This window comes from Sciurus vulgaris, assembly GCF_902686455.1.
Source record: "Sciurus vulgaris genome assembly, chromosome: 2".
In the NCBI taxonomy this organism is placed as follows: domain Eukaryota; kingdom Metazoa; phylum Chordata; class Mammalia; order Rodentia; family Sciuridae; genus Sciurus; species Sciurus vulgaris.
The window spans coordinates 176006014-176020797 of NC_136462.1; the positions used below are offsets into that span (position 1 = coordinate 176006014).

Consider the following 14784-nt stretch of genomic DNA (forward strand, 5'->3'; position numbering starts at 1 on the left):
CCCTAACCCTGTGGTCAGAGAGCTGCCTCAAGCTTCATGCAGAGGCAGCAAAGTTTCCTTCCTCCAGCTTCAGAGCTAATCCCAGAGGCCTCTGGGCTGCCTGGCCCAGGCCCTGCCCCCCATCTCCCCAGAGCCCCTCCCCAGAGCTTTATTAGCTAAGCTTCCCATGGCGGCAGGAGGCCTCTCTTACAAAAACACTTGGAGAAGCCACATAAACAGGCTAGGCTAATGGGGCCTCAAGGACCCTCTCCTCAGCCAGCACTGTGCCCAGGGGCCTGACTCCTCTCACCCCTCCCCTCACCAGGCTTCTCCAGGGAGCAGGGGTACTGTGAAGGGGGGATGGCAGGCTTAGGGGGCGGGGCCTGGTGGAGGCCTTGGCAACATTCTGGCAAAGGGGCAAGTGACACGGCCCATCTCACCTGCACATGATCTCGTGGGTGAGCAGCACTCGGCACATTTCGGGGTTCTTGTCCTGCCCTTCATAGATGATGGCCTGGGGGAGGGGGAGTGCGCAGGCTGGAGAGGAAGGAGGCTCCTCTCGAGTCCGGGTGGCGGCCCGAAGGTGGGCCTGTGGGGCTACACTGGCATCTCCTGAGCTCAGGCTGAGGAGAGTCCCTACCCCAGAGAAGCTCTCACCCTCCACCTTGTTCTGGGGGACCCCAGGGGTGCAAAGCAGGAGGCTGGAGTCTGGCTGCCCAGGTGGAGAGCCCCTACCCCCAATCCAGGACCACCACCAGGGTAGCAAAAATGCATGAGGTCTGCAGATGGTGTTTATCTGCAGGAAGCTCTTTCTAAAGTTACCTTTTATTGGGGCCTGGGGGTCCCCAGACCACCAGGACCAAGGCCAGGTGGCTGGTGGTACAGACATGCTCCTATCTTCACCTTGCATCATATTCCTCCACTTCTCCCCAGCATCCTCCTCCACGTAGGCTGTTCCCATACTCCTAGTGGACCTCTGACTGTTCATCAATGTTGACCCTCTTAGTTATCCCTGCTAACTAATCAGATCCAAGGGCCACACAGCTGCCTCTTCCTACATCCTACCACCTCCCTCAGCCAGGTCAGTGTGTCTGGCTCAGACTCTTGGATCAGCACCTTCTCCAGTTCCCCAGCCTGCATCTGCCCTGAGCAAGGAGAGAGCTTCCAAGACAACAAATCTGCTTTCCCAGTCTATAGCCCTCTGGGCCTCCCAGGCTTCCTCTACTGTGGGGGTCTCTTCTCTCCGGACATCTTTGAACCCCTTTCTCATTTCTCTTCAACACAGTCCCAATTTGCTGCTGCTGCCTGACCTTATTCCCCCACCACAGTGATCACAGACCATTCCTCTGCCCTGGGACTGGATGGAGGCTGCTAGGAACCTCTGCCCATGTAGGACAGTCCAAGGGTCTAGCCTGCATTCTAGACTACTGATCTGGCCCATTTGCAACTCCTGACCAGCAAGCACAATGTCTTTGAGAAGTGTCGAGGCTGAGGCTTTGCCTCACACGATCCATCAGGGCTTCACTCAGGTTTTACTTTCCCCAAGTTGCTTATGTTGGTCCCTGACCCTCCTTCCTGGTACTGTCCTATCAGCAAGGTGCTGAGGTTCTGCAGTGGAAGCTTCTGGGGCCTCACCCAGACCTCTTTACAGAACCAGTGCCCACTCCCCACTGTGCTGGCTTCAGAGGGCTTTCTCTTGAGAATTGCTCCTGGTGGATGGGGGCTGCCTCTCCTGTGTCCACGTCCCTTTGAGGGGTCCTCAACCATTGACTAACTGACAAGGGTGCAAAATCTTGGCCTTCTCCATTCAAGCTGGGTCAACACTGGTGCCATTTCTTCTCCAGTGGTCTCTGTGGATCGGTCTGAGGCCATCTACTCGCTGTGCATCTTCCTGCCCCACTCTCCTCCCTCCCCTTCTCCTGAGCCTCCTCCAACCATGTCCCCAACAAACTACTTGCACCTGAATTCCCATCTTAGGCTGGGCTGCTAGGGAATATAACCTAAGCCAGAGGCTTGTACAGATATTATCTTTTCTGACTAGAGGGAAAGGGCCCAATCGTCCTAGCTCCTACCTAGGCAGGGATGGGGACTGAAAGAGTAAGATGGGTATGGATAAAAGGCACAGGGGTGGGGAGGACAAGGACAGGGGCAGGGATGAGGAGCTCACTCAGACCAGAGGGAGCTGGGTCCAAGAAGAAAGTGGGACAGGCCTGAGCATCCCCTGGCAGGCTCACCTGCTTGGACATGGAGTCGATGAGTCGCACATAGAGGTCTTGCTCTGTCCGAAGTCCTAGGGTGGGAAGGTGGAGAGGGCTTGCTGTGGGGAAGCACCTGGGACCTCTGATGACTGGACCACACCCACACCCACATGCTGCCCACCACTGGCAAGAGGCAATGTATGTCACACCGTGCTGCAGGACCCAGACCTCTTCTGGGTCAAAGCTGAGCAGGGCCTGTGGCCTTTGCTTACCATTGTTATACACCAACCGAAGGCGGTAATGGATCCCGTTGTTTGTCTTTTCTGCCCCAGGCTCCTAAGGGACAAGAGGAGGAAGGTTGCCCAGGTGCTCAGGGACCCTCCAGCCTCCTTTACCCACCCCTCTCTCCCCAAACCCACTCTTTCCCTTCCTTTCAGCCATTCACCCACCCTTCTCTCTATTCATCCAACATCTCTTCACTCATTGGCCCCGTGTGTGTGTGTGTGTGTGTGTGTGTGTGTGTGTGTGTGTGTGTGTGTTTTGCAGGGTGGGGGGCGTCCCTTAAGCCCTCCCGTCCCTCCCAGTGCTGGGCCCAGAGCAGCCCACGAGCCTCTCACTCGGTCCTTCTCCACGAAGTCGATGAAGGCTGTGCGCTCCACCTCCACAGGCTGCCCCTGCCGGTCATACATGGCCAGCACGAAGTGGAAGAAGTTGGATTTCCTGAGGTTGGAAGGGGGCTGCTTCTCAAAATGTGCTCGTGCCAGGCCCACGCCACTGCAGGAGGAAAGGAGCTGGAACACCACCGGAAAGCCCCTCCGGTGACAAAGACCCAGTGTCTTGGCCAGGACTTGGCTCTGAGATGTCAAGAGTTTGGGCAAGAAATCAAACTAGATGGGCTCTCCACCCTGGTCTGGGCTATCGTGGTCCCTGAATGAGGCCTCCCAGCACCAGAGTCACCCTGGTCTGCTGCCTTGGATGCTAAGGGCACTTGCATGGGTACAGCGTGGAGGCCTCCTGCCAGGTCCCCTCTCAGGCTTTTCCCTGGGTCCCACATCGTGAAAGGCCGATCTCCAAAGTCAAATGTACAAACCAACCTATCTCACTGGCCAGGACTGCCTGTTGGGCCATTTAAGGGATACCTGGAAGATTCTGGAACACATTTCCCACTGAAGCCCAGCCCACAGCTGAGGCTTCTATGAGCCTGTGGCATGGCCTAGGAAACGATGTCCCTCAGATTATCAAAGACATCAAACTGGCTTCAGGCCACAAGTCTGCCCAGTCTGGACCTGGTATATGGTTGAAGGTGGGGAATATCTTCCCCAGGTGTACAGGGACCTGTCTCCAGCTTTCAGAAAGACAACCATGGTTCCCTAGGGCAGCAGGACCTTCTAGTCTGACCTGGACAAGTGTTTTCTCCTGGCTCCTCAGAAGCCATTCCCAGAAGCAAGACCAGGGCAAGAGCAGAAAGAAAAGAACCAAGGTCCCGCTGGCCAAATACTTCCTGAACTCCGGTGGTGTACCAAGATCTGGATGCATCCAACAAATGGGACTGGAGTTAAATGCCTTGAAGGGGAGGGAATACACAGAGAACGGGAACATGGGACAAAGTGGTAAACATCCCCCAAAAGATGTCACCATGTATAAAACTAAAAAAAGCTAAAGGAAGAAAAAAATTCTTCTTTTTGTGGGAGAGAAGGGAAAACTTTCATGGAAATAGTGGCTTTCCCCCTAGCCTTTGGGGAGTAAGTAGGAGCTCAATAAGTGGAGAAGGCAACAGAACAGAACCAAGAGTCTAGGAAATGGCTGTGCATGTGAGGGTTAGTGTCAGTGGACCAGATTTCAAAAAGTGGAGTGAAGGCTGAATGTGGTGGCACATGCTGTAGACCCAGCTACTGGGGAGGCTGAGGTGGATCTCTTGCAAAAGGAGACCCCTATCTAAAAAAAAAAAAAAAAAAAAAAAAAAATGAAGTGAGAGAAAAGTTTGCATTGGAAGTCCTGTAAGAACAGGCAGGGATACAAACACTTAGGGGAAGGACTTTAGGCTTTGGTCTTCCAAAGCATGTTCCTGAGATGTTTTGTGGCTCCAGATTCTCCCTTTAGAATGGGTGCTGTGGCCACAGTTGCTGGGAAATGCAGCTTCATAGCTCACCTGGGAGTCTTTGGGGGGCCTTGTGACACCCTCCAGGAACAGATTCTGTTGAGTTAGCTCAGGCCAGTATTCCCTCCAAAATGGTTCCTAAGGATCCATGTTCTGGTATTCATGCCCCTGGGGAGTCCCTTCTCATACTGTGTGTCTGTACTGCCAATAGAAGAGGGCACAAGTGATAGCATATAATTTCCAAGGTTAGAGCATAAAAGCATTGCAGCTTCTGCCTTGTGCTTCCTCTCAGATTGTCACTCCAAAGACACCAGCTGCCATGTTGTGAGTACACTCAGACAGCTCTGTGGAGAGAGGTCCACGTGGAGAAGAACTGAGGCCTCCTGCCAGCACCAACTTGCCAATTTGAGCTACCTTGAAAGCAGATCCAGCAGGCTTAGTCAAGCCTTTGGCTTATGGTAGCCCCCGCTGCCATCTTGACCACAGCCTCAGGACAAGCCCTGAGCCAGAACCACCCAGCTAAGCTGCTCCTTGATTACTGACTCACAGAAACTGTGAAATAAATGTTGGTTTTAAGCTGCTGAGTTTGGAATAACTATTTTATGCAGTAACAGACAGTGAATGCACTATGCTTATTCCTACATGATAGGTACCTTTATTAGGGGATGTGGTTTGGAAAACATGACTACACATCACTAGAAAGTTCTGAAGCCAGGCAGAGCTTAGAAGATGCTACCGGTGAGGACACAATGAGGTGGACAAGTGACAGAGACTGCTGTGGGGCGAGAATGAGGATGGTGGAACTAACTGCCCCAAAAGCCATGAAGACCAGCATCCCAGAGGCCCATCAAGGGCATGCCACTGTGACAGTGGCTGCCAAATCCATCCCTACTTAACATTTTTCTCCATATAATTTATTTATTTTTATTTATTTTATTTTGGATTTTTCTTTCTCTCTCTCTTTTTTTTTTTTTTTTTTTTGATACTAGGAATTAAACCAGGGGCACTTTATCATTGAGTATCATTGAGCTACATCCCCAGCCCTTTTTATTGTATATTTTAAAATTTTGAGACAGGGTCTCACACTTGCTTAGGGATTCACTAAGTTGCTGAGGCTGGCCTCAAACTTGTGATCCTCCTGCCTCAGCCTCCTGAGCTGCTGGGATTACAGGCATGCATCACCACACCTGCCTTCTCCATATAATTTAAAATCAGCTGATTATTTTCTTTGGCTTTATTCTAAGTCATAGTATCTGAGATGCCACAGGGCAGGAAAGGCTTGTGTTTCTACCCATACAGATTACAATAAATAAAAAAATGAACATTGTTCCTCTCCCCTGAGAGGGTGCTTGGGAGTCAGAGTGGCCATGTGAAATGCTGACATAGGAGGCAGAAATGATGGGACTTCTTGTCCCCTGATCAAGATGAGGGGGAGGGGCCACCGACACCCTGGGTACCAAAGGTTTCTTTCTCCAGGGATGTCCTGCTCGGTGCCTGCATTCTTCTCCATTTCCTCCCCCTTGGACTGCAGTCCTTTCAAGTGGAGGCCTTGACCAGCCCCTCCACCCACTTTCCTAACCAGCTGAGAGGCAGGGAAGCCCTAAGAGGGCTTTCGATCACAGCGGGTTTCTGATTGCTGTTGATGAATATGCTAATGAGGCGCCAACCCTGGGCTCCTCCCTCCTGCTCCCAGGGCCAGCTTCGTTTCAACTCGCTAAGGGGAAGGTTCCAGGACTCTCTAGTAGGACAGAAGGCGGAGGGTTGGGGGGGCATCCGGAAGCAATCCCAGGTCACCACTGCCCTTTATTCGGACGTTCTCAGCCTGAAAGTCTCTCGGGTAGTGGGGAAGGGGAGATCAGAGGAAGAAAGGCCTTGGCAGAGAAGGGATGTATGCTGAGAGCCAACGGAATCCCCCTGACCACTCAACACACCCCTCCTGCACAGAGGCCCTTGCACTGCACAGGCCACATTCCAAATGCGGTATGGAGTTGATTTTCTCCTGCCCTCTATCCTTTGGAGTCGATCTTCTCCCGCCCTCTATCCTTTGGCATATGTCAGTCAGTCCTGGGTCCTGCCTGCTCCCAGCTCCTGCCAAGCCCCTGAGAGCCAGACCAAGGAAGTCTGGTGTAAGTCCCAAGCCAAACTCCCTTCACTGGGCTTAGTCTCTTCATGGGAGGGGGTTATTGGGAAGAAAGGGCATTGGGACCAGGGGAGGGGAGGAGAGCAAGCTCCTCTGGGGGCTGTGGACCAGTATCCAGTGCTGCCAGCTGTGGGCATGGAAGTGGGTGCCGGCTCACAAGCCTGTGCTCTGCCCCACAGCAGGGTCCTGATCAGCCAGCCGCACTTCCCCTGAGCAGCCTAGAGCATCATCCTGACTTCCCTCCACTGCTCATGGGTCAGAGACCAAATCATCCTCCCAAGCTCGCGGGCATCCACATCCAGGGAGCTGCATTAACTAGTTTACATCTCTGAGACAGGATCATTATCGTGGACACCACAGAACAATGTGAATGACAGCTCTAACTCACTTCAGACCTGGGGAGAACTACAGAATGGGCAAGACGCCTGCTGGGCATGCAGGCTGCTCCCTGTCTGGGAAGTCTCCAGCTTACTTCTTTCATACTCCTGCCTGACTCCTGATATCAAAGTAAGAGGAGAAAAGATTTTGCTCTAAACACATTCTAGTGTTTCCTGTGGACAGGAGACAGAATGGCACAAGGAGCAGCCTGTGGGGAGGAACAGGAAGTGGGAGAAAACAGGCAAGCTGGACGGTGCCTTCCTTCCCTGATTGTCTCCAAAACTACCCCAACTGTAGTAGGTGATGTATCCACATCTGTCGAATGGAACTACAAGCCCCAAAGGGACAGGCCTGGGAGGGGGAAGGAGAGATTTCTGCTCTTCTCCCCACGGGAGTAGCAGATGCTCTTGTAATAAGAAAACAAATCAAAATTAAAGACCAGAAAGAAAGAAACAGAAGTCATTCAAACAACTCAGGGGAGCCCATTGGTCTGAGGGCCCCTGATGGGCATGTCCTGGGTGTAGGTGTATGGGATACCAGTGAGAGAGGTAAGGCACTTCAGCTCTAAGACTGGCTGAGAGACAGGGGATGTGGATAAAGGCCAGTGTCTTTGATTCTGTGGTCTCCAAAGTGGAGCTGCCCAGAAAACCACCGGGGCCTGGGAAGAAACTTTGGGATGTCTATCGATTTACATTCTTTATCTAAAAGAAAGAACAATGGAGGGAAGAGAGAATAGAGACCCAAAAGCCTGGAGAGGCGAGTGTTTCATTTGGCTTCCCCTAGAAGCAGATCCTGAGACAAAGATTCAAATACCAACAGTTTATTAGGGCAGTAATTCCAGGAGCCACTGGGGTGAGCATGGAGTGGGATGGGGGAGATAATGGTGAGTAGACAGCCCAAAAAGAACACATTCTCAACAAGTCGCTACCTTGGGCAACTGGAGCTCAATCCCATGGGGCAGCTCTGGAAATACATAGAATATGTGCCCCCAGAGGGATGGCTGGGTGAACCGGGACATTTGTGGGGTAACTCCAGTCACTGATGGCTCCCAGGGTGTTATTTATCTGGCACTTCCGGCCTGCAAAGAGGCAGAACAGGTTCTGGCCTTCTGAGCAAGTCCTCAAGCAAATGAAGCAGATGTTGGTGGGAGAAGCAGGCCTTTTACCAGGGTCCTGAGGGGATAGGGGTGGGATACGACTGCCAGCCATCCAGAGTGCTGGGGTATGAAGAAAGCCAGGAAAAGTCCAGCCTGAAGGTCTGCATGCAGCCTGGCAGATCCCAGTGTATGACAACTGTAAGTAAGCACTGCACTACCTAGCATATATATTGCTGGAGCCCATGATTTAGAGACATTTCGTTCACTTAGCATCATTAGTGAACAAAGCGTACCACATAAGCGCCTTTCTCAGATAAATGCAGCTGAGTGACAAAACAGCCACATTAACCACTTCTGTAAGACTCCAAAATGAATTACAGATTTCCTCACTTTCTTAAAAAGACTGTTTTAAACACAGTGTTCAAAACGCTTTCCTTTGGACTCCAGGGAGTACTAAGGTTGAGGGACATTTGCTCCTGTCTAGAGAACCCAGATCGGGAGGAGAAAGCATTCACTTTTATATTTCTACCACACCTCATCTCACCCCCGTCCCATCTTCTGTTCCTAGCTACTTCCAAAATCAGAGACTGACACCAAAAAGATTTAGTTTGCACACATACTGTTTGGTCATAGGAAACCTGCCTTGTACCAAACATGGGTATGCCTGGGTTTCCTGAGCACTGTCAAATGACACCAGGCTGTGCAGCCGTGGCCACTCAGCTGGCCAAATTAATAACACCCTGGAGTACACAGAGAGGCATGTGAGGACATGGCGGGAGCTGCAGAATATCTGGCTGCTATTGATGGGAACATCCACAAGGCCCTGGAGATGCTCTCTTGCAAGGCTGAACAGGGGGCCCTGGGGCTATTCTTGCAGCAGCCAGGACCTTGTCAGGTCCCTCTAGTATAGATAAAAGCACCCCTTGCAGTCTCTGTTCTCTATCCACAAGCCACTAGCAGCTCTTTACATTCTTGACCCCATGCTTACTACAAATGTGAACAATTTAATGACAGCCATCCCAACACTCCAGAAGACAAATGACCTAGGCTGGAGCCCTGGCCTTCCACCTTCTCTTCCCCCCACCCCATCTTAACTCATGCCCACCCTGACAGCCCAAGGTTCTGAGAAGTGCTTTGGCTTGAGCCTGATGAGTCTTCAAGTCTGGGATGCTGGGGTCATTGTGACAAGCCCTGGAATCAAGAGCAATGGAAGGAGACTCTTTGTCAACCATCCTCCCCCTCCATCAAGAGAGAGGAACAAAAAGTGTGTCTCCTGCATTCCATTCCTGTCTCAGGTTTCCCTAAAGTCTTCTCTAAACCCAGCTCTTCTTTCCCATCCTGACATGACTTCACCAGTCCCCAGCTCCTTTCGTCCACATTCTGCCTTTCTCTAAGCATCCCATTGGCACTCGCTCCTCTCCCAAAGGCATCCTCTGGGCCCCTGGGACTGCCAATGATCTTCATGCTGAGCCTGGTATTCCTGCCCCAGCCAAGATCTATTGGCCTGGTCCTGCTCTGCCCCTGACATGCCCAGTGCTGCAAACCAGGGAAGATAAAAGCTGCAGCTCACAGGGTCACCCCACTTCAACAATGCAGGCAGAGGGAGGGCCTGGTGGCAAGAGGGGGCTGCCCAGAAATGTGTGCAGATGGTCCTGCTGGAGAGGAGGTTTGGGGCCGCAAAGGCTCCAGATCCCCTCTTCCCACTGCCTGGCAGCTGTCTGCTTCACTTGCCCCAGGAAGTCCGTTCAGTGACCCAGGTTCCTGAAGGAGGTGGAGTGAGAAGGGGAAGGAAGGCTCTCCCTCTCTCCCTCTGGCCTTCAGTTCCACCGACAGACTGCCCACCCTGCCTCTCTTCTGCCTACCCTCTTGACACCCACCCGCAGGCCTGCTTGCCAGGTCCCAGGCAGAGGAGCGGCTATTAATTATTAAAACAAACAAAAGCATTTCCTAGCAGGGAGGCTGGCCTGCAGCTGCTTACAGGAAAGACAGCCCCAGCTGGCTTCCCTCTCCGGGGCCCTGTTCATGGGCTCGGACGGGCTCACGGGAGAAAGCTGGTCTGAGTCCTCCAGGGGTCTCATTCAGGGGGAGGACTGGCCTGTGCCTTCCAGAGGTCTCCCCAGTCCGGGAAGCACAACAGAAGGAGAAGGGAGCTGGTCCTGTGCTGAAGGATGTGGGTCTGCAGGGGAGGCAGGGAAAGTGAGCTGGGGCTGGGCATGTGGTCTCAGAGATAAAGTCCTATTGGTTCAGGGCAGGAGCAGTCACAGCAATGGCCAGGGGGTCCTTGTGCAGACTTCTCTGGTAGGAAGATACCAGCAAGAAAGAGAAGCCCTCTCTACTAGCACCCTCTCCACCCTCCCTAGCCTCTTCTCCTGCCTCCAGGTGATGGGTACGCAATTCCTCTTCTCTCCCTATCTCTCTTACTCAGAACTTTCCTTCCTGTGGGCACAGCCTTCCTCACTGATCTTGGAAAGCCTTCTGGGCTTTCTCCTCCTCACCCACCTTCTGTAACACCTTGGCATTTTGTAAAGGCCAAGTTCTAAAATGGGGGAAGGGGTAGCTTCTCCAATACCAGGTTCCTGGAGGCCTCCAAGGGAAAGGGGGACCTCAACAGAAAAGGATCTGGGAGTCTTCTAAGATGCACTCAGTTATTTTCAGCAGATACTTACTGTCCCTTTACAGACTGCTTGAGCCTGTCCTGTGTGACACGGACACAAGAATGAATGGGCCACCATCTTTGCCCTAAAGGAAGGCCCCCACTGGCAGGACCAGGAAGATAAGAACAGGCAGAGGATAGCAAACTCTGGCCTATGGTAAGCACCCTTAGGAATGGGCAGGATGAGAGGGCACAGACAGAACAGATGCTGATGTGGGGTAGGGGTCTTGAAGGCTGCTGAGACTTTATTTGGTGGGTGTGTGGACACTGAGTGTGTGCAAGGGAGCTATTTTTAGAGAAGGTAGGACTTACTAGCAGTCCTGTTAATTCTCCACATAATATGCCAAGTATCACCCAAGATCTGGGAAGGACGGCTGAGATCAGATTGTGATGAGTCTTGAATGCAGGTTATCTAGAAGGAAGTGGGGACAGGCGGAGGAAACGCTCTGGCCAATGGTAAGCATCCTTAGGTGGTACTCAGAACCATTCCCCTGGGTAGAATGGGAGGGCACAGACAGCAAGTGCCACAGTAGGGTGGGTCACTTTACTTTTAATCAGGTCAGAGACATGATCAGAAAAAATGGAAATAATGCTTTGGTCTGTGATGCGTGGAAAATGGTTTTAAGGGAACGGGTGAGAGGTCAAGGCAGGGAACCAGACCAGGAGGCTGAGCTGGCAAACCAGCACACAGTTATCCTTCAACCCAGGGAGGGATGGGATCAAGGCCAAGGAGGTTTTATTGTTATAAGTGGTGGCTGTGGGCATGGAGATTGGGACTGGGACACAGGAGGAAATGTTTATATGGACGAAGAAAAGGAAGACATCAGGGACAGCTCTTCACTTCCAAGCTGTCTTGGGAAAGAGTAAAGCCAGACAGAGGCTAAAGAGATAGGTAGGGACAGGGAAAGGAATGTTCGTTTTTGCTGTTTGGGGGTGGGAAGACCTGAGTAAAGAACAGACTCAGGAACAAGATATCAATGGAGAGATGACAGGCAAGGTGGGGTAAGATGAGGAGTAAGGGTTAGCCTCTCCCTCTAAAACTGGAGAAGAGAATAGACTAAATGTGTGGGCTCCCATTCTGGGTCCTGAGACTTGAAGTCTCTGGACTTGGAAGCAAGCAGTCTGAAGATGCCCCTGTTCAAACCGAAGAAGGTTTCTGAGTCCTAGTGATGTGTCCCTGGGCACTCAGACTGGACACCTCAACCCCACTTAAGAACCCTCCTACTCAGACAACACTACAAGTGACCCAGTCCTGAGTGTGGGACTCATGCCCACACCTCCTGCACCATATAGGATAGACGGGTGCCGCCTCCTTTGCATGCCCCGCCTCCTCAGCCAACCGCTGGCTCTTGGCAGGTACAGAGGGAAAGATCAGGGAGAAAGAGGAACCCTGGACCCCAGAGATTCCACTGCAACTCCCTACCAGCTCATGCAAGGAGCTCTCACTGCACAGCTGGTGATGGGGATAAAGAGAGGCCCAGGTGAAGAAACTGACCATCTCAGGTTAAAGAAAAAGCCAGAACCAACAGAAAAGCAGGCAGGACACACTGTTGTAAGCATAGCATACATTAAAAAACAAACAAACAAAAACCGTTTAGTGGGGGAAAAGATGAGAAATACACTAAAATGCCGACAGTAGTTGCTAGAGAGGCCAGATTTCTTTCTTTCTTTCTTTCTTTTTGTGTTTCAGTTTTTCTAGAATATAGTTACGTCACACATAAAACTTATGGGAATTGATCCATCAGCAAGACGCTTGGTCCTCCTGAAGAGATCTGCTCTAGCCAGAGGCCCCAGTGCTCCCTGGGCATGACCCTGAAAGGGCAGACTGGCAGAAACACCGCTTCGGTTTGTGCATGAAGTGATGTGTGTGTCCATTACTGGGAAAGGTTGGGGTGGATTCTGGATGGTGCTTCCTGGGCAGGACTGGGGATGGGAATGTGGGCCGGTGTGCCAGCTCTGGTCTGCCCTAGGAACTCCCTATCAGACTCATTTCAGGCTGCTGGACAGCAGCTGCTCCAACTTCCGGGAAGCCCAGAGCCCACCCTGTTCCAGCTGTGTGCAGAATGGGCCCCTCCCTAATGATGTCCACTGTGAACTCCCCATTGAATGGTTTTAACCGCCTCCCCAGGCGCTCAACGGGGATTACTACAAGTTCAGTGTCCCAGGTGCTGAAGGGAGCTGATCAATAAACCTTTAACGTTCCCATCCAAATCCCGGCATCCATCCCTACCTAGCTCTCCACCCCGACCCCTGCAAGAGTCAGAAGAGATAGGCTTGGGCGCCGGGTTCTCAAGGGCCCCCTGTCTCCCGCAGGATCTAACGGAAAAAACACCTGAGGAAGAGATAGGGCCCGGCCCCATTCCCAGCCCAGATCAGTGCAGCCAGGCCCAATGCCTACCTAACCCCTTCGCCACTCTTCGGCCCCCCAGCCGTATCTCTGGCCCTGTAACTCTGATGGGCGTGGGAAAGGAGAAAGGGGGCAGGTTTTCTTGTCTTCTTGGCAGAAAGCTGCGGAACTGGACAAGCAGAGGCATTGGGACTGCCTAGGAGGGGTTGGACGTTCCTAGACGGCTGGTAGCTTTGGGTAATGGCTTAGGGACTGCGGGCAAAGAGGTTGCCTCCTCCTTTGAGCCCTGGACCGCCGTGAGCGACCTTCAGAAATCGGAGTCCGGACAGCCCCGAGTGAAGGCAGAAGCCCCGCCCCGGCCCGCCCCATATCCTCTGGAGGAAGCTTAGGCGTTCGGGACAGGGTGAGCAGAACTCACGGAGGCCGTCCAGAGTTAGGGTTCCCTCCACTCCTAGCTCCAGCAACTAAGCCAGCGGAGTGAAGGCGGCGCAGAGCGGTCCAACCAGAGCGCGCTGGGTCGGGTAGAGCGCTTACCTCTGCGCGGCTGTGCTGGAGTCCAGGATGCCCGCCCCCTGCATCCAGGAGCGCACTGAGCCAAGGCCAGCGGGCAACAGCGGCTCCTCCTTGAGGTTCAGCCCGCCGCGGGGCAGAGCGTCCTGCGCAGGGAACATAAGGGCGCGCTGTCTGTGGGCGCCCCCGCCACCCGGGATCCGGTCCCGCGGAGGCTGTGGGCGTCGCAGTTCAGCCGGACCCGACGGCACCCCGCGCCTCCAAGAGTGCAGCGCAGCGCGGAGTCCGGGTGGCTCAGTGCGCGCTCGCTTCTTGGGCGCTCCCTCGGAGAAAGCGGGTCCGCCGGCGCTGGTGCTGTCCCCTCCCCTCCCGGGGCGCGGGGCGGGGAGATGGAGGGATTCCCCCGCGGCCTGAGCGCTGGCGGGCGGACTGCGAATTGGGCGGGGAGGGCGGGGAACGGAGCCTGCACCCGGTCCGCACGGAGGCGCCCCAGAGGCGCGCCCTGGCGGCTGCCCGCGGCCGCGGTCGTCGGAGGGGGGGCCCGAGCGCCCCGGAGCTGCCTCGGGCAAGGAGGGGGCGCGGGGCTGCCCGCCCTTTCCCCCTCGTCGCCCCCACCTCCCGCCCGCCCGCGGCGCCGGCGCGGGGCGCTGATTACCATCCGGGAGGCGGAGGCTGCGGGCGCAGAGCTCGGCGGCGGCGGCGACAGTGGTGGCAGTGGCGGCAGGAGCAGTACCAGTCGCGCGTCCCGGGGAAAGGCAGGGACAGCACCGGGCCAGCAGACGCCGCCACCGCCGGCGCCCCGCGTGCCCCGGCGTCCGGGCCCTGCCGCAGCCCCGGGCGGCAGCACCTGGAGCAGCAGCAGCAGCAGCCCAGCCGACTCCCCCCGGGGCCCGGTTCCCGCGCCGCCCCGCCGCGGCCGCCGCCGTCCGCCGCTCCCCGGGGCCTGGCCGCGGGCCCGGGCCATCCCGCCGCCGCCGCCGCTCCCGGGGGAGCGGGAGCCGAAGGGAGGGAGCGCGGGCGGGAGGAGGGATGTCGGGAGCGGGCGGGCCCAGGGGACTGGGGGCCGGGGGAGGCGGGGGCGGGGCGGCGCGGCCGGCCGAGGGGCGGCCAGGGACGTGACATCATCGGGGGAGGAGCGGCCGGGCTCGGGCCGCGGCGGTGGGGCGGACCCTGGCGAGTCGGTCGCCGGGGCTGGGGGCTGCGGCCTGCCGAAGGCCGCGAGAGGGAACAGGTGGGACCGGTGGGCGCCAGAGGGACCAGGACAGGGAAGGTCTGGGACTGTGCGGCTAGGGAGCCCGGCCCAAGGCGAGAAGCGTTCCACGCCGCACTCGGGAACATCCACGGCCTCTAGGTCGCCTCCGGACGAAGCTCCAGCATCCTCACTG

At 54.9% G+C, this 14784-nt stretch overlaps 1 protein-coding gene across 1 annotated transcript in view; it reads right to left on the reverse strand.

Annotated features, from left to right (window-relative positions):
- Positions 1–14470, reverse strand: part of LOC306653750 (transcription factor COE4-like) — a 61641-nt gene extending 47171 nt beyond the window's left edge. Inside the window, 7 exon segments of the mRNA XM_079126704.1 lie at positions 420–493; positions 2214–2269; positions 2450–2513; positions 2795–2951; positions 9868–10065; positions 13424–13545; positions 14055–14470. Of these exon segments, the coding sequence (XP_078982830.1) occupies positions 420–493; positions 2214–2269; positions 2450–2513; positions 2795–2951; positions 9868–10065; positions 13424–13545; positions 14055–14363 (980 nt within the window). The 5' untranslated portion in view covers positions 14364–14470.
- Positions 14471–14784: the final 314 nt, after the last annotated feature.